Source organism: Oryzias latipes, chromosome 12 (assembly GCF_002234675.1).
Source record: "Oryzias latipes chromosome 12, ASM223467v1".
Taxonomy (NCBI): Eukaryota; Metazoa; Chordata; class Actinopteri; order Beloniformes; family Adrianichthyidae; genus Oryzias; species Oryzias latipes.
The window spans coordinates 12,295,739-12,319,436 of record NC_019870.2 but is presented as its reverse complement, the minus strand read 5'-3'; the positions used below and the strand labels follow the sequence as shown (position 1 = coordinate 12,319,436).

At 38.5% G+C, this 23,698-nt stretch overlaps 2 protein-coding genes across 3 annotated transcripts; one reads left to right on the top strand and one right to left on the bottom strand.

The window, feature by feature from the left end:
• Positions 1 to 1,217: 1,217 nt before the first annotated feature.
• On the bottom strand, positions 1,218 to 15,764 carry zmynd19 (zinc finger MYND-type containing 19). Of its 2 annotated transcripts, none has more exons than XM_020707648.2 (6): positions 15,665 to 15,764; positions 4,733 to 4,792; positions 4,542 to 4,648; positions 3,754 to 3,894; positions 3,399 to 3,579; positions 1,218 to 3,319 (listed from the first exon to the last, which is right to left on the bottom strand). In XM_020707648.2, exons 3-6 carry the CDS (start codon positions 4,640 to 4,642, stop codon positions 3,176 to 3,178), a joined length of 567 nt encoding a protein of 188 aa, XP_020563307.1. In that variant the 5' UTR covers positions 4,643 to 4,648; positions 4,733 to 4,792; positions 15,665 to 15,764; the 3' UTR covers positions 1,218 to 3,175. The 2 variants fall into 2 exon arrangements, with proteins under 2 accessions (XP_020563307.1, XP_004074807.1); XM_004074759.4 differs by lacking the exon at positions 15,665 to 15,764 and adding an exon at positions 8,671 to 8,951.
• Positions 15,666 to 22,393, top strand: bspry (B-box and SPRY domain containing). Its single transcript, XM_004074891.3, has 6 exons — positions 15,666 to 16,076; positions 16,568 to 16,666; positions 19,425 to 19,655; positions 19,758 to 19,783; positions 19,878 to 20,002; positions 21,537 to 22,393. The coding sequence occupies exons 1-6, from the start codon at positions 15,735 to 15,737 to the stop codon at positions 22,103 to 22,105; spliced, it is 1,392 nt and encodes a 463-aa protein (XP_004074939.1). The 5' UTR covers positions 15,666 to 15,734; the 3' UTR covers positions 22,106 to 22,393.
• The last annotated feature ends 1,305 nt before the right edge of the window (positions 22,394 to 23,698 follow it).

The window sequence follows — 23,698 nt, the reverse complement described above, 5'->3', positions numbered from 1 at the left end:
GCCATCTACAGGAACCTCAAGGGGAGAAACTAATGGACTTATTTAATGTTTATTTGCTTTGCTTCTGTTGGTCATTATTCAGTTTGTTCCACTTTTGATGATTTTCTCTTCCACTAAGAGACCAAGTTTTGTGTTTAGTCTTGTCTTTATAGTCTTTGTTAAATGTTTGTGTAGTCATGTTAGTTCCCCCCCATGTTTCTCAAGTGGTCTGATCAGCCATTATAAATGTTCCCCTGTTGTGTCTTTGGTTAGGTCAGTTTGTTTCTGTTACTTGGTCTGTTCAGTTGGTTAAGTTAAAGTTATTGCCTGAGTTAATTATGTTTCTGTTGACCTCTTTTAAGAGCCCAGTTTGTTCATCTTTTTACATTTTTTGAGAAAATTAAAACTTTTCATTTTTGATAAACTTCTGTTGTCCTCATTGGCCGCTCGATCCATCACAGTAGATTTTGTCCCTCTGTCTGGTCTGAACACTTTCAACTAGCCCTATGACATTCCATAAGGCAGATACCATGCAAGTACGCAGATGAAAACATCAAGTGAAGGAACTCTCAATGTGATGCTCAGAAAATAACCTACGTTTCTTTTAAGTAATGAACATGTAATAAACTTTGGGAATCATAGAAACCACACCCACTTTTCATAAATGCAGCAGAAGTGGAAATGGAAATTCTCTAAGATCTAGCATATGTTAAGGAATGGCTTTTTTTTACTAGAGATTAAGCTATTGCAGGTCCATCAGTACACCATGGAGAACATACTCATAGATCCTGAGAGACATTTGCTCCACCACAGCGAAGGACAGCAGTGTTTCCCCGAAAAATAAATAGAAAAAAAGAGAATCAGCAGCCAATCAGGTCTTTCCGATCCAAAACTTTCGAAAGGTTTATTTGTGTAGCTTTTACCTCTTTATCAGTGTTTCTTCTTTGTTCATTTAGAATCGGCCGCCATTCCTAAACCCTAGCCAGCGATCTTTGAAATATTTGATTAAGCATCACTAATAAGGGTCCTGCAAAGGGTTTAGGTACTCACAAATGCTAAAGTTTAGCAATTGAAGGACTTTTTAACAAAGCAAAGCCCTTTTAGGCTCCTCAACCAAATACGTCAATTAAAAAAAGCCCTAACAATGAAAGCAACGTAAAAGGTGTGAGCTCTTCTCTGGATTTTGTCTCCCTGCAATTTCCTGGCAGAACAGATTTAAAAGCAGACTGCACAGCAAGTTAGGATCATTTCATTTTATTATAATTTTACACTGGAAAAGCAACCGTCAGTTATCTCCAACTTCACTTCCATTCACATACTGTAGCTCCTAAATTCAATGTAATTAATGCGTATACTCTTAAAAAAAAAAAGGAAAATTTGACAATCTGTACAGTCAAAAAAAAAAGTTTGCACTCTTCCCTTCACTCCCCCCCCCCCCAATCTATGACAAGTACCCCAACATCAGAGCCAAATCTTTAGTGCACTGTTGAAAATGTGTCTTGCTTACAGAAAAACAACTAACCAGCCGCAAAGACACATGCTTAAATAAACGGACCCATTGTTGAAGTGTTTGCTGGTAACAGAAGAAAGGAAGGAAGGCAATACTCTTTCAAAATAAAATGTACATTTGCTAGGGAGTGGGGGGGGGGTCTTTAAGTTTTGCACTCCATGACATCCCTCAAATGGAAGATTTTAGTGACTATTCTGCTGTGTTGTGGAACAAGAGCTGAAATGCAACTGTGAGGACTCACTCATTCAAACATGAGGGAACAAAAAAAATAAGAAAAAAAGAAAAATCCAGTAACCGCTCAGTGTTCAGTCCCTCATCAACCATACGACAAATGTTCAGTAATTACTTCTAAAGCTCTCCTTCAAATAATTACAAAAACAGGTTTCACAATCAATTTAAATAAATACATAATTGACAACTTAAAAAAAACAGATTCTTGCACAAAACACCTCACAGAATGCATTCAGAACAACCTGGCAAACATACAGACGAGGAGAAATGTCCGTCAAGAACTAGCAAAAAAGAAGACGCCTGCAGGGATTTTCAACGGGCAACAGGTGAGACGACACTTTGGTAGAGAAAACTTTCACATCTTGTTTGGGTGTGATCACCAGCAAGGTTTGTTGTGAGAACATGAAAACGATCGCGGGAAGAATGACTTTTTTCGTGGAAACATCCGCTTTTTTTTACCCATATGGAAAAAAGCTTTTCAAGGCCTTTGAAAGTATTATCACCACCAGCTTTTGTAAACTGTACCTGGACAATGCAATTAAAAAAAAAACTGCTTATATGAACAGGGGAGAAAAAGGAAAACTTGCAATTTGGAAATCAAAATACAAAATTAAGCCTTTATTTGGCAACTACTTTGAAACAGTGAAAAAAAAAATCTCATTAAATCACCAATTTCTGATTAAATGACTTTAAAATCTGAGTATTTATGGCCCCTTTAAGAAGCACAAAGACGCACATTAACCAAACCTGGAAGCAGACTGGCAGCACATGTTCATACATCCACGAACACTCCTTCAAACGCTTCAACACTGGTAGTGTGACTTTCTCCGTGACATCTATCAGGTAATAATCGGCTGCGCAGGAAATAAGATAAGACCCGGAGGTGGCTATGGTGTCCACGACCATGAACGCAGCAGCTGTGAGGGATCAGAGAGGGGCACATTACAGTGAAAAGGTCCATGTCCCTCTTTATCCGCTGAGCAACAGATAACCCCCCCACCGCTGTTAATGCAGACATTGTGGCACCCAGTGGCTAGGTGGAGGAATACAAGTGGATGACGACAACGGTCTGTGTGAGTGTGGTCCAAAGAAGCTGGTCCAGTTTGTCAACGGGACGGCTTCTCGTCTTTTGAAAAACAAAAAACAAAAAACAAAACCAACATAGCAGCAGGTTGAGCTCGAGGTTCTCCCTCCTCAAGAACAATAAAGCCCAAAAAGAAGGGGGGGGGGGAAACCTTCCCAGGGGAAAGGTTTTTGGGAAGTGGCAGATGTCTTTGCTTTATTCTCCTTCTCCCCTCTGCAATCTTCTGACCCCCTGAACTGTCAGTCCACAATGTCCTCTGTCATTAGTCTCTGGTGAGCAAAGCTCCACGGCTTTCCACTTCCGACCCGCTCCCACCCTAACCCTGTCCCTGTGTTCTCCCTCCCTCTCCCTCTGTGGAGGATGAGGAGAGATCATCGTTCAGGCTCCGACTCCAGGGCCAGTACTCGCTTACGTTCGCGGCATTGCTTCTTGTGGGCGGGCCAGTCTCTCTGCTGGCACTGGGAGCCACAGTAGCGAGCCACCTGGCAGCGACCGCAGATGTTGAACTCCCGCAGCTGTCAAAAGACACAAAAGATCATTCATTACCCTCTGACACTTTCCATGTTGTAATAACTCAGGTTAAAAAAGACCTACCCTCCTCTCGATGAGTGAACAAGGAGGGTAATGGCACTCGTAATAGGTACAGGAGCACTCCTCCTCCTCCACCAGCTCCCCGTTAGCATTGTAGTAGCGTGTGCGACTCAGCTCCAGGTACTGCTCTTCCACAGGGTCCGCGGGGACCTGCTGGATGGCCAGCCAGTACAGAGACTGCTCTCTGGACGGGAACAAAAAAAACACAAGGCGTAAATCTCAAAGATCAAAATTGAAAAAGAAAAAAAAAATCAGTGACTTGAGCTTCTCAGAGAGGAGGAACTGTAGTGTTGTGTAGGGACAGTCGCCTTTAGCAAGAGAAAGGGTACTTTGTGAAACAGCTCAATCTTTTTCCTACCTCTGCTTGCTTGAAATCTCCTCTGGCTTGGGGCTCCAGCCCACCGGTACCAGCCGTAGGTTATCTAGTCGGTTGTCCACCGTCACAGAATTAATGTGGATGACTTGGAAACTAGGAGCAATGCCTCCTCTGTGCTTCTCCCTGAGTATAGACAACAGTTACCAACGTGACAAAAAAACAAACAGATTACCGTACATCTAATATTCCATGTTGTAAACAGGACAACTAGAATTGTAGGTTTTAAGATGATATTTTTTAAGTAATGACACTAAACTTAATCTCTGGGGGAGTAATTTTTTAAAACATTTTTTATTCAGATTTCAGTGTATTCTGATAATATATACACAGGTGGAACCCGAGCTGACTCTACTTATGCCAAGGAAACAGTGGAGGCCAACCTCACTTAATCCAATCAGGAAAATCCTGAAAGGGTCAAATGGGAGTTAAAGAGCGATGGAGCATCAAGTTGTACTGGTTGGAATAATTTCCCCAAAAATTCATCTGGTGAGGCATAGTGGTCTGACTGGCATTCCCGGTTCTGATCAGAGAACTTGTTGATGTGTGTTGCAGCCTTGAAAATCCTTCTACAATGTAACGAAATGACACTTCCAAAGCAATGAGGCCTTCGCAAATGATCTTGTCATTTTTAGGGAATTTGGGAATTTAAAATATTGCATAATTCCATGGTGATAAGGTAGAGCATCTGATGTACATTTAGTGTTTTACATATATGCTTGGATTGGCATACATTTATCCTAAAAGGATCAATTCCACCTAAAGGTACTCACCACAGCAGCTCATGCAGCGGTCTGCCTGCCCACCGTCCTTTGCCGATATCAAAAGCATAAGCAAAGATTTTAGCCCCGTTGCCATCTGCATCTACCTCCATGCGTGCCTGAAAATGGAACCAGCTGCAGTTGTAGCATGGAAAATGGCAAAAACACTGCAGTTACAGCTGAAAAAAATCAAAAGGTTTTACCTCAAAGGCATAGTTTTCCACCAGTGGTATGTCCTGCTCATCAATTAGAGTGTATTTTGTCTATAAAAAAATTAAAAAAATGCATCAGCACCAAATGGAAGCATAACTTCTAAAACAAAGCAAACCAAATCACAGTTTTTCTCTGAATGTGTGTGGGGGGGGGAATAGAAGCTCAAAACCACATTTCAAAAATTTGATTCTAAAGATAAAAAAACATTTTTTTTGGTCTCCTTAATGCCCAGTAAAAGCTTTGTGATTGCAGAACCAAAATTGGTTGATTATTAGTGACTGTTAGGGCTGCACGATATGAGGAAAACTCGCGATATGCGATATTGGTGATTAATATCGCGATAACGATATAATTTGCTGTATATAAACAAATAGCCAAACAACCAAAAACATCATTTACATTTCACTGCAAAGGTTTAAAAATTATACTCCAAATGACCCTTGTCGACGTAGGAGGCAAACATCAAACATAAAAGGGCTCCATCTGATTGATCAACAAGGTAAACGGGTCCTTCCGATTGGTTAAATGCATAAAGGGATTAATTGCATTTGTTCACTATTTCAGGCTGCCATGAGTTTTTTTTGCACATTTGCAGGGGTTGACATAGCCCAGAAATTTGCACTGGCCCACAGGGCCAGTAGTTTTTGAAAGTTACTGGCCCGACACCGCGCACAGCGAGACCCGCCGCTCCGCAGGTGCTTGCAACTTTAGGGGGGTCCGGGGGCATGCCCCCCCCCCCCCCGGAAAATTTTAATATGGTGCAATTTGGTGCATTCTGGTGACATCTAGCACTTATTTATACACTTTTCAATGACTAAAAATAGAGCATATCAAACTTAAATCTGCTCTAGTCTGTTTCAGATGTTTTGAAGGGAGCCCTGCAGTGTAGTAGTTAACACTAGTTAAAAAGTTTTCATGCTGCTTCTAATCACTGCTATTTCACATTTGTTCCTAATCAATAGTTAAGAAGTTTTATTGACTCTTTTGCCCTGACTGCCTTAAGGTTCTGCTTTTTGTTACTGTTGCAAAGTTACATTTACTTTTTAGTTACTTTAGTTACCTAATTAAATTAAATAATTGAAAAATTAAATACAATTAAATTACTGAGATCATTCAGCTAACTAGAAATACTTACTGCTTACAGTGTTGTAAAGAAAAACAAAATTAAGTAGTTTGACCTTATACTCCATTTGAGTCTGAGATTCAGGTATTTGGAGTTGCCTTTGATTCTTTGACATTCAGCTTAAAGCTTAGTGCATACAGTTTCATCTTCAATGCATTCATTAAATATCTTGCTGTCCATAGTACTAATTCCACCCGTCACTCCATCTAACATATTCCTATCTATTCCTGCCATGTCTTCCACATCTCTGACATGCTTCAGTCTCTCTTCAGTGACGGTGTTGGATTTATGATCATCGCGGTGAAAAACCACCAGGGGGCGCGCTGATATGTGTGTCAGTTTAAATATATCTGCCTAAAATGTAATAATAACCCACTGGCTTGTTCCTTCGTTGTTGCTGTTTAACATTGTTTAGTATTGAATTGTTACATTCAATAAAGTTTGAAAAAAAAATTGAGTGAGCGCGTGCCGCATGGTGCTCGGTAGTGACAGCCGCGCGCAGGCGGGAGAGGAGGAGAAGATAAAAGGTTTCCCATAGAAATCCTTGAAGTCTGAACACAGGACTAGCAGAAAAAGTAAATTATGAAGACGAGGTAAATCTACACGTTTTCGCAAAATATACTTTATTGAAAAAGGTGAAAAATGTATTAATTGTTAGATATTTTAGTGGCCCGAGCGGACAAGTAAAAAATAAAGTCTTGTGGTCCGTACTGCTCGAAAAACAGGACCGGGCCAGCGGACAAATGGCTATGTCGAGCCCTGATTTGAGGTAACCATTTATTGCGATTTTCGCCGTCTTTTGCGGTATGCATATTGCACACCTTGATTTCGCGATAACGATAAATTTGCGGTATATTGTGCAGGCCTAGTGACTGTCACTGTGGATTTAGTTTCAGAGATCACTCTGTGGGTCATATAGTTAATATGAACTACTATACATAGGCCAGATGCAGATGCTTCCATTTCTTTGCAATTATCAGCAAATATCAAGTAACTAGACCAGGGGACAGCAACCTTTAAAAGAGCTAATCACGTTGATTTCTCACCGACCACAACTCAGAAGGAGCTGTAGTCTTATTACGACAGTGGTTTGTGTTTATTATAGTATTGTCACTGTTATAAGAAATATAAATTATGGTTTATTCATTCCTAAAAACAAAATGAAATTAGATTTTTTTCCCAAATACGAATGAGTTTCTAACTTTTGACAGAGCTTCCTCTGACTTCCTTTCAAAATAAAAGACACACTGTGCCACATGGGATCATCCCACTGCAGAATATTTTGTACACGTTGTGTAATGTCAGTAGTGATTTAAAACACAACACAACATTGTTTTGTTGGTGCACCACAGCCACCGATTTGTAAACCTAACAAACTAAAATTAAACCAGAGCTAACTAAGTTACTTTACTCATAAGGTAAACTTAAAATCCTTAATTTTCTTCAAATCGACAGTGCTTCTTAGAACTGATTATCTCTGGCACATGGTGCTTAAAAGGCGACTTTGATAAACTACAAAACTGCATTGCTTTATGGCTTGCATTATGGGTATTGTAGTCAAAAACCTTGCAAAGTGATGTGTACTGTGCTTTAACTGCTCGTAAATGACTTTAATAAGATTTGACTTGTCTGACTGTTGTCATTCGTTCAATGTGGCTTTTAGTCCAAATAATAGATTACATTGTACATTTTAAAAACATTTTAAGTTTTCTTCAGAGCCACAATGGAAAGAAGCCTCCTGTTGCAGACCACTGAACTAGACAAATAAGTAGCACAGTTCAAAAACTAAGAGATTTTTCTAATACTGTTGTCTAAAAGTAAGCTAAGCAAGTTAGAAAAAAATGCATTTTAACAATAAAATAGTTATATAACCTGCTAATACACACCTCTGCATGTAATAGACACAATACTGCAGCCCTTAATAATTGCTAAATGAAATATTCAAATACGTAAGTCTCAGGCTGCAGTGAGCACAAGTCAAATGTGACAGATGAGTTATGGACCTTGAAGAGCTTCTTCTGTGTGTGTGTGTGCGCGCGCGCGCCCGCGTAAGGTGTCTCGCGCTGCTGGATGTCGTCATTCAGCAGGTGGGCAGCTAGATCCATCACAGCTCACACAAGTTCATCCACCTGTCCAGTTCATCCCGGGTGTCCTGTGACACCAGCAGCGTTTCCAGCCCTTCCTTCACGTCACATCCTCATGGAACAAATACTTGGGGTTGACATCATCCTTTTCTTTAAATAAATGACAAATCTCCGCCTCGCATTCATGCTGCACACCACAGTTCAGGCCGGCAAAAGTCAGTTGATAAGCGTGGCAACACTTCCTTCATTAGCCAACAGTTGAGTGTAATCCAGATCCAGCCGTTAGCGTGCTGCTAACCATCAGCGACTGATAATTTTGCGGCACTTCACCTTACAATTTGCACATTTTCAACACTACTGATAACAGCACCGATAGTACAAATTAAAAACACGAATCAATGTTTCAATATGCGTCACAACTGTTTTGAAATTAGAAACCGCTAATGTACCCTGCTACATGTAAGCTAGCGCTAGCTCTAATCGAGACTGATAGCGGCGGCATTCAGGAGCAGTCTGGCTCGACACGGCCGGCTTCTCTGCTCAAACGCGGCTAAAAAGATTAAGCTAAACGACGCCAGAGTCCACAATGGCCACATTGTTATTACAGCTGCAAACTAGGATCCACTAATGTCTGTAACGGTTTCTTCAGTCGTGTTTTTGTATTCCCCGAGGGCCCTCCCACGGCCGCACATGGCAGCCCTAGATCATAGATCCAACTCACCTTCCCGGCCACACGGCCGAGCCGTACGATCCCGAGCTTGAAATCCGACATGGGGAGAACGGTCTTGCAGTGACACCGGGAGGAAGTAGATCCAACTTAATCGGAACCGAGATGGACAGCTCGCCGAGGTAGCTCCCCAGCGATGCCACTTTGGGACTGAGCGAGTGGTAATTGACCTGTGTCCGGGTCTATCCGGCCGCAGCCCTGCCTCGGTGACACACCACCACCGCTGGCGCAGGAGAGCCGAGCGAGCTGCTGCGAGGGGGGCGGGACCGGGGAGAGGAACTAGTCAGGGGTGAATCAACCAATGAGATGCGAGTTTGGTGCCAGCAGCGAGTTCATTCAGACCAATAGAAAACGAGAACGTTCAAAGGCCGCCCATTTCAGATATGACGCCATTGAACTCTCGTGACCATGCACAGACATTTGCGCGCGAAATAAAGTGATAAGTAAGCAAATGGCATTGAAACTACTAGTGACCTGATAATCCTATTCTAATTGTACAAAACTAAGTCAGATAGTTTAAAGATGTCGGTTTGCCCTCAACTCAGCACATAGGTTTGCTTTTAGAAATTACAGGTTATTTTTGAGAGCCTTCAGAGATTAGATGACCCAATCTAATGAAAATGTTTTTTTGGTGTTTTTAACATGATGATGATGATGGTAAAATTGCCTTTTTAAGTATTTCTTCATTGTGGTGAAACAAGAGAGATCAAAAAACTAAGTTGTTTGTAAAAGCTTGTAGTTGTGATGTATCATCACATCTATAATCTACATTACAGGCAATAAGCTCCCTCCACTTCATTCCAATGCTGCAGACATAATCTTTGTACGTCTCGTCTGAGCTGGCATGTGGTTTAGAACTGTACGGTGGTTAGCTCCAACATAGCTCACCATCTTTGTCCCACCGCTAAAGTATGGTTGTAAGGGGCTGTAATGGGCTTGTGAGTGAGAATGTACACAGATGGATGATGGGAAATAAGCCAACGGTCCCGCCCACAACTCAGGCAAATTTCTCATGACCCTAAAACGCTACAAGTTTTTTCCATTTTGGCAAAGTGCTGGCAGTTTTGTCTGAAATTTGGATTAGATTAATGACTGAAGTCTATTCTATAAAAGTTTTATTAGTGAGAATGTCACAACACTAAGCACATTTAACATACCTGTACTATGGGTCTTGGACCAAAAGCTTTTTCTTTTATGCTACATATCTGAAAAGGAGCAGTGCCTTTTTCCTAATTCTGCACCAGAGAAAGAAAGAAAAAGAGTCTAATTAAGACAACATAGTATTTATACAAAAGCACAATTGCTTGAACTCTTCCAGTTTTAGAAAGGATAGGATTGTTATATTTGTGATGTAACAGTCATTAAAGTCAAACAAATTCCATCATGATTAACAAACATAATTCATGTGTTTTGTGGATGGGCATTGCAACATAATGCCACCATGTCCACACAAACCCGGCGTGGTGTGCATAGGCGGAGCAGTGGATGTGTGGCCTATTAACAAAACCTACTCTGCTGAGGACATGGATACTCTAGTGAGTGTAAGTAAACTAGCATCTTCAAAACACCTGTTTTTGCTCTATTATTTATTTAGCATTTTACACAAAAACTCAGTTTCATTTTCATTATTATAAAGTTTCTTTATGTTACTGTATTTGTCTAGCCTTGTTTGAATGTCTTCAATTGGGTTTAAACCAACTTATGATTCATCTGGAAATGTTTCTTCAATGTGAACCAGGCTTCCCCAATAACATTTAATCTATTGTATTTAAAAAATAATGCCTTATCTATTTTATACTCATTTATTTAAAAAAAAAAATAAGGGTTGTGCCATGAAAAATGCAAATTAATATGCTTCTTTTGGGGCACACAGCTTCCAGATTTTCACAATAAAACTACTTCCTTTTTTGTAATTCTGACCAGATCTGGTTCAACCAGCTTGTTTTATGTGTGCCTTGACTTCTAGTGTAGCAGCCACAGAAAATTCCTACAACTTAATATAAATTAACGGTAATCCATCTCCACAATTCGAGTTTTTTTAGATAGTTAAGCTTACAACAAGATGAAATTCACAGTGGAATATGTGCATATGCACAACACAAGCTGTAATTGAGGGGAATTTCCTCAAATATTGATTTTCTGCATCAATATTTGAGGAAACTAAGCAACCAAGACGGCATGGTTCCAAAAAAGACTATCTCCTTCGAACAAGAATTAACCCTCTCAAGGAAAAGACACACTCTTTTCAGGATTGCAATGAACACATTCTGGACAAAGAGGACAAAGGCCGCCAGTGTTTTGAAGAAAAACAAACACTGAAAGGAGGCGCTTACATGCAGGTATAACTTAACTCTCACAATGCAGCTTTGGTTCTCTTGCTCAAGCAGTTTAACAGCAGTTAACACATGAAATCTTGTGATCACAAAACCCCCTCTGGTTGATCTCAACGGTTAATTGTCACTACCCCCCAGGATGGGCAGTTGAGTCACAGACACGTGTGACTTGAGCAGCTCACATGTGAGAATCTGGCTGCAGCCCATAAAGTCTGAAACTCTACAAAATACACAGAATTGGAATCTTTTGATGAGAAGAGTTTTATCTAAGACTTAAAAAAAGGTTTGACCTTTTCACGTTTTTTCAAAAACCCTTATTTTCACTTCAAACCAACATAATATTACCTTTAGATACTGTTCTCAGAAAGCAAACAAAACTGTTTTTTTTTTTTTTGGAAACAGACTTGTAGTCTGTCATTGAGATTACATGAAGCAGAAAGACAAGTTAATGAAATTTTTTGACATGTAGAAACTATTTCTACCATATATAATTATATTTATTCATTTTAGCCCAATTAGGACTCTGATAAATTTATGTTAACTATGCGGTTCTTTCATATTTTCCCATTTTGCCCTCCAATCTGCAGTGATTTGTGTTAGATACAACATAAGGTGGTACACACGTTAAATGTTCCAGTACTGTACTTTAATGAACATTATAAACATTATTATGCATGAGCTCCTTTTTTGTGCATCTAAGTAAATCATTAAATGTTCTTTATTAGTTTCTCTTCTACGATTAATATATGTTAACTTGTAAAAGAATCCATCAAAAATGTCTCCAATTCATATACTTTAAAAATATTTGTGTTCCTTTTTTGGTCCTTAATTTCTCTATTAGTACATCTAACGCTCGTCAAAATGGCTTATTGCTTGTGAACATCGCCCTCTGGTGGACAGCAGCTGTACTGTATTTGCTTATCATCGTTTTACAGATTCGTATTTTCTGTAATTATTTAAGTCTATTTACTCTAATTACTATTTAACGTATTAACACGGTGAAAGCTGAGGGTTTTTTATTTCTGAGGGATAAAAAGCACATTTTAAGATACAAAAAATCAGTAATATTTTTTTTATAAATCTGGCTTAGTAAACAGCAATAACTATCAAATCTCTTAAAAAAGAATTGCTGTTAAACCGAGTCATTAGCAAGAGCACAGTTTGGTGCATTCTAATTATGTATTTGAATGGAAAAAAGAGCAGCTCTAATATAAAAAAAATATTTTTAAAGAATTTTAAGTTCACTTACAAGGAGACATTTCTCATGAATCTGTTGTGGGTAAATAAAGAAGAAAAAATAATTTCTATTTATTGAAGTTCCCCTACAGTTTCCTATTTTGCAGCCTTCAGGCAAACCCCCTGTTTCCTGTCCTGGTGTAGACACCTGTGTCCTTGTGTTTGTTACTTCACACAACAGGTTTTTATGTTCTTGCAACAATGGCAGGTCTGTGTCTGATGTGTGGAAGCCCACTTTGTCAGAGCTGGAAGGCCTGACGCTCTTCTGTCAATCACTCCTATTCAGTTACGCACCAACAATCAGACGGGGGGTGTCATTCTTTTTGCTGGTTCGGGTTTCTTGAGATTTGATCTATTTGATTTTAGAGTAGGTCAAAGTGGCCTGGGGTTACAAAAAAAAAACACAAAGCCATTGTCAATAAAACTGTTTAGTCACAGGAAAATGCAACAAAAATAAAGTAAAACTATATTGTAAAAAGAGCATTCCTTTAATAAAGATCACTACTGTACTGACGTTAGTATAATATAGATTTCTAATTTGGTTGGTTTTCCAAACCTTTGTGGGGGGGGGGGGGGGGGGGTTGTGCGGATAAAGACATTTAGTAATTAAAGAATGACACACCTTGTATTTCAAAATCCAATTCAATACGTCTTTCAGGATATTCTGGAATGTGGTCTTTTCCAGATACTGGGTGTAGCTCACTATTGCAAAACAAGTGTTTATTTAAAGAAAAAGTGTGTCACTAATCTCTGGACACATACTTGGAGTATAGGATTAAACTAAGTGTCATCATACTAATCTTATTTTCTGGGGGAGAAAACCACTCTGAATAGCACACACTTTATTTTATTCTTTTAAGTATTTACAGATTTCTTTTTAGCTTAAACCTGTCAGAAATAGGACAATCTTACCATTATTAGATTATAAAGTAAGGGGATTCATTTTTCAAAATGGGAGGGGTTGATATATCATCCTTTTTTCCTTTTTCACTGGTCCAGTGGTGAAATAAATCCTGTGTCTATATTTATCCCCTTTTTTGCAGTTTTAAAAAAGGTGATCAGTTGTTTCTTCATTCGTTTTTTAAATTAGTTTGAATAATTCTAAATGAAAAATAAGATATTGTTTCAAGTTGCACTAAAATGACAGACAATCATAATTAATGTTAATTTAATGACAACAAAAGCTGTAGGAATCTTTTTAACTATTGTCTACTGTGGTTAGCACTCTCGTCTCACAGAAATCAGGTCCTAGTTCAAATCTGGACTCGAGTTTGAATATTTTCTTCGTGTATGCTTGAGTTTTGATTGAAAACTATGGCTTCCTCCCAGAGTCCAAAACCCTGCTTCATAGGTCAATTGGTGACCCTAAAAGTGCCTTTAGAATGTGAGTGTGTCTGGTTGTGTGGCCATGGCATGAACTGGCAACCTGTCCAGGGAGTAGTACCCTGTCTTAGCCTAACAGGGGCTAGGATAGGCTCCAGCAACCCAGTGACTCTAAAAGGAACTAATTAGCTGTAGAAAATAGATGCATGATGATTTTTCAACCAAGTATTACAACTAGAGTAGTTTACGGAAATATGTGTTTGAAATAAAAAAAAAAAAAATTGAAATCAAAATAAAATAATGTAAAACTTTGGGTAAATATTCAGAAAAAATAAAAAAAAACGAGAAATTCAGAAATAAAAGCAAGACATTTTATAACAAATTACTTTTTAAAAAGTCCCTAAACTTTTTAAAACACCCAATTTAAAAGCTTTATGTCGATCTACTTTGGGGACGGGGGGAGTACTATAAACTTTATTTGGCTCATAACTTGTTTTTGTTTTTTTGTCTGCTGCCCTTTGTTTGTTTCTTGCTCAACCCTCCTTCATCAGCTTTTCTTAAATCTAACAGGAGGAAGCCAAAAAAACGAGATGTGGCATCCCAGGGGGCTAATCCACTCAATAAATAAATACATAAAGTAATAAAGAAATTATAACTAAGTATTTAAATAACTAAAATTTTAAAATAAAAAAAAGGTGGAAAAATAAAAACCCTTTTTTATCCTTTTTAATCCTTTTTTAAGGAAAAAAAATATGTTAAATCTCAAAATATATATAAATAGATTATATAGTTTAAATATGTTAATTAGGCCTACGTAGAGCTAAGCTTAAAGTCAAAATACAATCATATTTTGATTATGAAAGTGTTCTCAGTTGTTCAACATTTGGCATGTCCACTCAGTCGAAGCGAGTCAGCTCACACTACCAAATGGGTGGTTTGGCAGAGATTTTTACACAGGATGCACATTTAGACACAATGCTGTATTTTATCTTGGGTGGGGACAAGCACAGGGAAACCCAGACTTGGGCCTCCTTGTGGTTACATATAGTTTGACTGTGGCGTGAAGGACCCAAGGACCCACAAGCCCCCTGGGAATTAAATCCCGATTTTCCATGTGCCAGTCCTGCACTTAACCTACTGAACAATCCAGCTGCCGTAAAAAGCGTTCCAATTGTTTTTTTGTTTTTGTTTTTTAATATTACTATTCTGTTTTGGGGTAAAATACTAAAAGATAAAAAAAATAAAGAAAAACACTTTCATCTTCTAGGACATAGCTTCTGCAGAGCGGCAGAGGTTCATTAGAAATTAACCCCAGAGTTTTTGTTTTTTTTCCCCAGCTTTAATTAAAAAAATATCAAAGTACAAAATACAACATCAAGGAATCAAATAGAACACCAGTCGCAATAATTAATGTTATCACTCCAAACTTATTAATTAACCTGTGAGTTGTGAGCATTACCATTGGCGCGGAGCATAGAAAGTAAGCCTGACCTAATTTCCCATCATCCCTTTGTTTACACTCTCTCTCAATAGTTTACAGCCCCTCACAACTCCAACCTAACATTAGCAGAACAACAAAAATTCCCAGCAATATTGGAGCCATTATTCAGCCGTCCAGCTTGGAGCCAGATGCCAGCTCGGACCAAAAAACTGAAGATGTATGAATCTATTTGTCCGTATTTTTTCGTCTGCTCGTGACTCACAACGATTTGAATAAAGAAATATTCAGAAATGCAAATTTAATTTTCTTCATATATGTCGTTCATTATAAGTAAAAATGCCACAACAACATATCACTAATTTTAATTGGAGTTGGTCTTTAACCTTACTTACAAGAATTAAAGGTTTTTTGGTTGAAATCCTGTTTAGGTTTTCAGTCTAATAGTCTATCGAGCAGCAAGATTTTGAACCCTGGGGGGAGAAATGCGTTATTTTGAGAAAATTAGAAAGTTATTGAGCAAATTCAAGCTTTGGGAGTGTAATTAAACCCGCTTTGCTTGCGTCAAAGAGCCGGCTGTTATCTGAGAACAGCAGTGGGGCAGAGACTGGAGCCGCTCTGACCTTCCGTGACGCCGCTACTTCCGTGTTCCGCTCACCTGTTACACCTGCGTTACACTACAGGGCTGTACTCCTCCCCCGCCGGTGCACCTGCTCTTTTCTCCTGACATGACGGAAGGCTTCACTGCCGTCGATTTAACATGCTCGACCCCACCGAAGACGGCTTCTAACGGCCGCGGGATGGACTTTGAGCAGCCCATTTTCTCCGTGTTGACCGGGGGTTTGAGGGCGCAGCAGGCGGGGGGCACCACCGCGGTGACCGTCGGAACCACCTCCGACACCGAGTCCGGGATCTTCTCCGCGGAGTCCGAGCTCTGTGTGGAGCACGACAGCGAGCTGGACTGGTTCTGCGGGACCGATCAGAAGCCCGTGTGTTCTGAGTGCGCCAGCTCGGGCGCGTGCCGCGGGCACGCGGTGACCCCTCTGGCCACCAGGGTGACTGCTGTGAGGGTAAGCGCTCATTCATTGACCCAAACACCACGTCCTTTTTTAGTTGTTTGTTTTTCTTTAAAAACATTGTGATGGATGCAAACATGTTTTACATGTAACATGTAATAACTCAAATTATATGAAATCTTTGGGGCACAATTGACTTTTTTGTCATCTGCCTTTTTATTCTCCAAGGAGAAGTGACACTTCTCTAAATTTGACAACAAATGTGTATTTTTACTAGCCTGTTAATCATTAGCTATGCGTTAGGAAAGATAGTTGTGAGTCAGAGAAGTGTGGAAACTGTGTGTTTGCTGTGTTCATGTTTTTTGTTCTACAGGGGTGTGTCTGAGTTTGCATGATGCTTCCCTTTGCTGATTTGTCTGAGTGGTATTTCCAAAAAAAGAAACGGGATTTTCTTGTTGTCTTTCCAGCTGAGGATGCTCAGCAACTGTGTCTAATCACCCCAAAAAGCTGGCAGAGTGACGGTGTTTGTGTTTTCCTCAAACCAGAACCAGCTGGTGGACGTGTGTGAAAAAATGCAGCTGCAGGCAAAGAGGATCGAGAGCTTCATCGAGCAGACGCTGAGCACCAAAGAGCAAAAGCTGCAGGTGAGAGCTGCTGCTCCATACGGGTTGTCATGGATCATGTCGCACACAAACACAAACTCTCTCAGGAATGAAGCTCCAAGCAGAGCCAGTTTCACAAGTACACCTGATTTTAGCTGACTCACCTGTTTCTAGAAGTCACATGAGCCTTAAGGACTGATGTTTGACAAAGCATGTAAAAAGCAAAGATGCAATGTTGAAAAATAACAACCATGAACACAAATTAGGCTTACATGCAAAGAATGCATGTTTTGCATATTTGCCACATTTTGAATATCATTGGTTTTCAGTGATGTATTTGGGTATTTTTGGTTTTGTTATTTTAATCTAAAAGTTACTTAAAATCCTTATTTTTATTACAACAAAGCTTTTTTTTTGTTTCACCTGGGATTAAACTTTTAATTTAAACGAATAAATGTAACTACAAAATATGACAAAAATCAAAGACAAACATATTCTTGATATAAATAATTCTTGCCTATTAAATAGAGAATTATAAAACGATTTTTTTGAAAACCGACTGAACTGAAGCTCTGTCTTCCTGTTATTATTACTCTACCAGCACAGAATAGAAGTCAGTAAAGTAAACGCTTTTATTTTTATCATCTATTTGCAGTTTTTGTGCTGAACATGTGAATGTCCAGCAGTGCAAGACAACATTTTATTGTCCTTTTTTTAGTTAACATTACCGCCCCCAGACATGTTTGACCCTCACTATAGGTTTGTCATTGGGATACTTTGCTAACAGCTTGCAGGTTAAGGAAAATATATTGTCAAACAACTCGCGACTTAAAGTTGTAATGTTTCTCCCTGAGAGGAATATGATCATATTTTTTTACTGATACATGTAATTGTGATAAAACGATACAGTAATAATGAGCAACTTTTCAATAGTTGACTTTCTCAGAAGGATTTATTTTGAAAGATTTTTAAATAAGGGAAGGTTCTTTTTTTAAAAGTGTTTAAACGGGAGAGAAGGTCTTAATAAAAAAAAAAGTATCTTTGTTATGCGCTACTAAAGCTGCGGAACTGAATTTGTTGAAAGCAATCCCTCACTGATCAGTTTTTAGACCAAAATCAAATTGGGAAAATGTATAAAGCAAATTTTCTTTTAAACATTTTTAAGGCATATTTATATGTACATATATATATATATTATATAGAGATTTATAATAAATGTGTCATTAGCATATGTGAGCCTTATAAGCTTCCCTTATGATGTTCATACTCCAGAAAGATGGTTTAATCCAGTAAAAGACATATAGGTCTATATTATTTAAATAATATGAATTTGCCAATATCTGTAAATGATGTTCTTATAAAAAATAGCTAAAATATTGTTCAAAAAGATTGAAATAAAATGAAAAAATTGAATGCAGACATGTGTTTATAAATGTAAAAAATAAACATAAATAAAGAAATTTTGCATTAACATCAAATTGGATAGTAAATTGGCTAGTAACCATATCGGTCATCTTTTTTGCATTTGTTTTTTTCTATAATGTGAAGTTTATGAGTGATTTATATATTATTTTAAGTAACTGGGAAGTTATGACTGATTTTTAGGTTCCCAAAAAACCCTTCCTTAAATGCTTCTGCCAGAAGAAGCTTTTTTCCCTGTTAATGCACATCCACAAATAACTTTTCCTTTACCTACTTGCTGTTCAAACCCATTATTTCCATGCAGCCATCATCTGAACCCACTGAATCTGTTTTGGGGTCACAGGGTTACTGGAGCCCACCCAGAAGGCAGGGTTACATCCTGAACCGGTCACCAGTCTTTTGCAGGGCTCCATTTATTTCCAAAGAAGCTAAAAAGCATTAAGCAAAATAGTCACATAAAATGCCTAACTGTAAAATTTGCATCCATAGATAAATAAGCTTATAAAGTGTTATTATGTCTTATTATATTTTATAAAGATATTTACTGCGTTTAAGGCAAAAATACAAACAAAAAAAAAGACAAAACAATCCAAAGGTGGGATTTGAGTTGCATACACCCTACATCTTATTTCAGCTCAAATTTAACTGATGATTGACAGATTTGTAAAATAATTTTTTTTTTAATTTAAAATCTGTAATCTATTAGAGGGGTAAAAGATTAAGAAAATCAAAAAAACTACAAAAAACTAAAGTTTACCCATCCATATAATTAAACTGCTTCATCAGTTTTGGTTGCTGGAGCCTATCCCAGCTACTGTATAGGGCAAAGGGGAAGTGCACCCTGGGCAGGCTGCCAGCCTGGGCACAAAATAAAGGTCCTGTCCGACTTTCTTCACTACTTACTAATTAGTCCACTACGTTATGTAGTGCGTTCGCCGTTTTGTCGATTGGCAAATACAGACCACAATGCATTGCGTTTGAACAACATTTCATATCCAAAAAAGTATTTTAATTTATTTTTATAGTTTTCATCATCAGAACAGTGGATTTGTAAATAGTCTTGGTAAAACGTTCATATTTATTTTGTTTTTTACATAATCTGTGACATTGTTTTTACCATAAAAAAAATGAGTATGGTGTCTGAATTTCTTTCAAAATCGAGAGCACTGAATAATCGCGCAATAAATAGTTCTTTAGGGAGTTATAGGGACGGAATTCTGACCATAGAGTTTCATGTAAAATAAACAAAAGGATGTCAAATTATGAAGTATGTCTGATTAAAAGCATTTTAGTGAATGAATGTATACTGAAGGAAAATAGTAAATGAAACATGACTACCATCTAAACATTAACCTGCTCCTCCTATACCTTGATGCAGTCAGCAGCAAGCAGGGCCAGGGAGCAGGTGCTGGCCCAGATCAGCGCTGTGCGTGAAGCCCTGGAGGAGGAGGAGCAGCGTCTCCTTGAGGAGGTGCAGAGAGAAGAAGAGCGGGTGGAGCAGTGCCTCCTCACCCAGAGGGCCCACTGGAACCATGCCTTGACGAGCCTGACGCAGACGCGCTCCCACCTGGTGCACACGCTGACGCACACTCCGGACGCGCAGTTGGCGGTGAGAGACCGGGGGAGGTTCAGACTGCAGGCTGTGGTGGGAGGACTGTAGATGTAGAGGAACTCACAATCACTGAAACTAATCACCTGTTCTGCCTTTCAGACCAGCCTGCAGGAGATTGCTGAAAGGTACACTGCCTTTGTTTTTTCTTTCTGTAACCATAAAAAAATTCTTTTGCGGGCGTAGAAATAATCGTATGTCATTTTTTTCTGCTGAAATCAGAGTGGAGAAGGCAGAGGGGGTCGGGGAGCCCCGTGACACTGAGCAGCTTAGCCTGAACTCAGCCTGCAGTGACAGCAAACTTCTGAGAGGCCTCTGGGCTACAGCGCTGCTGCTGGGGCCAAAAGGTTTGTCCTGACACACTGAGATTTTATTAGACAACAGGATAACAACCTTATGCTTTATTTCCCAACTGACCTTTGGTTTTATTTCTTGGAAGTGTGTCAGTGTGTCTGTTTGTAAGCCCTCTGTTATTTTCTTTCTTTTTTGTCTTCTCCTGCTCCTCCTGTTTTAATAAAATACAATATTTGATATTATTCTGTGTGTTGCTGTTAGATTGTAATATCTTTTTCCTCCATTGGTGTGGGCCTTCAGTACCTAGAAAACATTGATATAATTAATAGATTTAATGTATCCTTTATTCTTACATTATTTATTTGTTTATTCATTTGTTGCACTTTCTGAATATTATGTCACTTTCCCTTAGTTTTAAGTCTTGGTTTGTCTTTATTTGACTTGTCTTTTGATGTTCTGTCAAGCACACTGACAACATTTGGTTGGTTTTTTGAAGTCCTTGTAAATATTAGGTTACTAAGGTCTGGATACTCTAGGATTTTAAACATTTAGTCTGAAATTCTCTTCTTTAGCCCCTAAAATCCAAACATTTCACAATCACAAACTGAATTTGGCTTTAATTTATTTTAATAAATAGGTATTTGATAACACATGCTTTAAAAACAAATTCATATTTTAATGTTTTCCAAAATGAATCCCAAAAATGCCAGTGTAGGTATAAGCTACTCCAGTATCAGTGCAAATTTAGAAGCATTAGATGCAAAATTTATGTTTTTTTTTTTTTTAACAAATCTGTTTTGGCTTAAGATACAACTTCTTAAATTTCTGTGCAAGTTTATTAAAGTCATATTTTTCTCATTGAATCTGTTTTTAGAATACTTTTGTTGCTCTTAAAACAATTAACAGAATACATATTTAATTATTTCTGTTTTATTTAAAGAATTGTAAAGTTAAATAGTAATATCGTAAAGGGCAGTCAACTGACTTTTCCTTTGAGAGATTATTGGAGAAAATTCACAAATCATTTTTAAATCTTATTGTGTTTGGATTATTTTATAGCAGACTTTAGCTGTTTTGACATGTGAAACTATTTTGGTGTCTTTTTGTCAGTTTATGGTGGAGATGAGAACATTTTCCAAACAATCTTTCTAATGTTTAAGCTAAAACTAGACATTGTAACTTTTAGAGAAGAATTTGCTGAAGAAAAAAAAAGTATATTATTGCCTTTTGTAAACTTAAAAATATAATCCATATACCCTTTAACGCTTTGATCAAATGTGTTGGAGGGAAATAATGAAAAATTATTTCATAGGAATGTGAAAGCTAAGGCATAAATCCTTCAGAGTGGAGGTTAGGTGACTGACGCTTTTCTATTTTAGCAGAACACTGAGGTTCTTCATGTCCTACTGATGGGGAATTTACCATGATATTTAGACTTTATTTTGAACAAATAGTCCTGTTGCAAAAGTCTTTCTCCTTTTTTATTTTTATAAAAGGAGTAAATAGTGGAGTAATTCAGTGTAACAAGGTCAGTATAATCCTTTAGAGGCCAAACAGGATAGTAACCCCTTTGCCTTCCTTTCACAGCTTATCGGTCACCACATCTGAAGTTTGATGAACGCACAGTTAGTCCTCTCCTCTCCCTCTCTGAGGATTTCTGCACATTGACTTTCCTCCACAAAAAATCCCGCCAGCCTCTACCTTATGACCCGGCACGCTTCGACTGTTGGCCCAACGCTCTGGGCTCGATGTCTTTGTCCTCCGGAACCCACACTTGGGTGGTGGACGTGGGGCAGAGCGGGGCCTTTAAGGTCGGGGTCTGCTACGCCTCTCTGGAGCGGAAGGGCTCTGGGAATGAGGCCCGGCTGGGTCACAACGGCCAGTCATGGGTGCTGTCCCACTACGATGGAGACTACTCCTACTGCCATGCAGGAAAGAAGGTCCCCCTGCAGGTGGTGAAGAGGCCGCAGAAGATCGGCTTGCTGCTGGACTGGCCGAGTCAGACGCTGCTATTTTATGAGCCGGACTCTAACGCTGTGCTGTACTCCGTTACACAGCAGTTCAACGCCCCCTTACTGCTAGCTTGTGCTGTTACTGATGACAGCATCACTATTCTGCACGGAGCTGGGAGGGAAGAAATGTCTAATGTGAGATAAGCAGAAAAGACTTGTGCAATAATGAAAACTCCAAATATTTCCAGTTTGTATTTATTTTTTTAAAGATTTTTCTAATAGTTTTTTAGGCTCAAATTGTTAAATATGATAATCATATAACACATGTTTACTATATAATACCTTTCAAAATTATTGCTTTTTTATAGAAAATGAAGAATCTAATTGAAGAGTTCAATGTGTGTAAAGCAGCTTGCAAATATTACAAACTAAATTATTAGAGATGATAGCAATGATTTGCATGTTTTGGAATAAACATCATTTTTATCACTACTTTTTTTTCAAACGGCTTTTCCTTGTGGTAATCTCACTACAGTATCCAAGATATTTTTTTGTTTCATTGTATTTATCCAAAATATTGCTATAACTTGGAGAACTGAGCTTAAATCATGATGTGAATAAAGGTAATAATAACACAAAGGGAAGTAAACTACTTTTGGATGAAATAACAGCAATGTTTATATCCCTTCTAAAAATCAATTTTACAGATATTTCTTAAATTTGGTTTACAGTATACAAATCCCAAAACCACACATAAATATTTGAGAAATGGTTCCTCTGAAAAGAACACTGTTTTTTCTACGAACAGCTCAAAGTGTTGAATCAGAAAACCACTAGGGGGCAGCAATGTCAGCCATTTCAGTGAATCACACAGGACAGATGAGAGCTCCACACCCAAACCAGTTTTACGTCACACAGAAATGACAATAATTTATAAACACACATCCCATTTCTGGTGATCCCATTAGGAAAAGAGCTTCACAGTCACATGCTCCTTAGTCATGAGACTAAAGGCTATAAGGGCTTTTGATGAAAACTTACACAAGAATGACTTTTCATTTTAGTTGTTGATAAAAAAAAAAAAACTTTTCCAAACTGGAAATTTAACAAAAAAATCTATGCCTCAGTTATTAAAACAATATTAATTGAAAATGAGTTTTGTACTAATCTGTTGAATTTAGTAAAATATGAGCTTGATCATTTAAAAATAACAACAGTCTATAATGACCTTTATTTGTTCGTGAAAATCCATCAAAATGTAACCAAGAGGGTCACATTTGTCTGCGATGTATCCAAAGTCTGGATAAATGCAGAGGGTTGTGCCCAGAAGGGCTGTATGGATGTGTAGTGGTTGACTCTTTCGCCTCACGTCTAAATATCAGAGGTTCAAATCCCAGCTGCATGGGACCTTTCTGTGTGGAGTTTGCATGTTTTCCCCGTGTATGTGTGGGTTTTCTGTGGGCTCTCTAGTTTCCTCTCAGTCCAGAAACATGCTTCATAGGTTAATTGGTGACACTGTAAATGTGTGATGGGGTTCGTCTTAGCAGTGAAGAAATAAATCACTCTAAATTAAGATGACTAAGCCAGCAGACTCCAAATATCAAACAATGGGATTTTATTGTTCCCAAACAAATAATCAAAGAGAGCCTACAACTGATTCTGGGAAAGCCTGTTGCCACCACTGCCACCAAGACTGCACTCCCTTATCTGGGAAAATTTCACCCCTTATAAAGGCTTAGCCCCTCCCACAGGCCAATTAACCAACCACTTTTTGAAAAAGAAATTCCTACCTTGCAA

Bases quoted from the DNA above. Each gene is read 5' to 3' on its own strand.
- bspry (XM_004074891.3), top strand. From the start codon at position 15,735: ATGACGGAAGGCTTCACTGCCGTCGATTTAACATGCTCGACCCCACCG. The intron at 16,077-16,567 runs GTAAGCGCTCAT...TCCTCAAACCAG, and splicing joins CCAGGGTGACTGCTGTGAGG to AACCAGCTGGTGGACGTGTG. The intron at 19,656-19,757 runs GTGAGAGACCGG...TCTGCCTTTCAG, and splicing joins CTCCGGACGCGCAGTTGGCG to ACCAGCCTGCAGGAGATTGC.
- zmynd19 (XM_004074759.4), bottom strand. From the start codon at position 8,721: ATGTCGGATTTCAAGCTCGGGATCGTACGGCTCGGCCGTGTGGCCGGG. The intron at 4,793-8,670 runs GTGAGTTGGATC...ATTTTTTTATAG, and splicing joins TCGGCCGTGTGGCCGGGAAG to ACAAAATACACTCTAATTGA. The intron at 3,320-3,398 runs GTAGGTCTTTTT...GTCTTTTGACAG, and splicing joins GTTCACTCATCGAGAGGAGG to CTGCGGGAGTTCAACATCTG.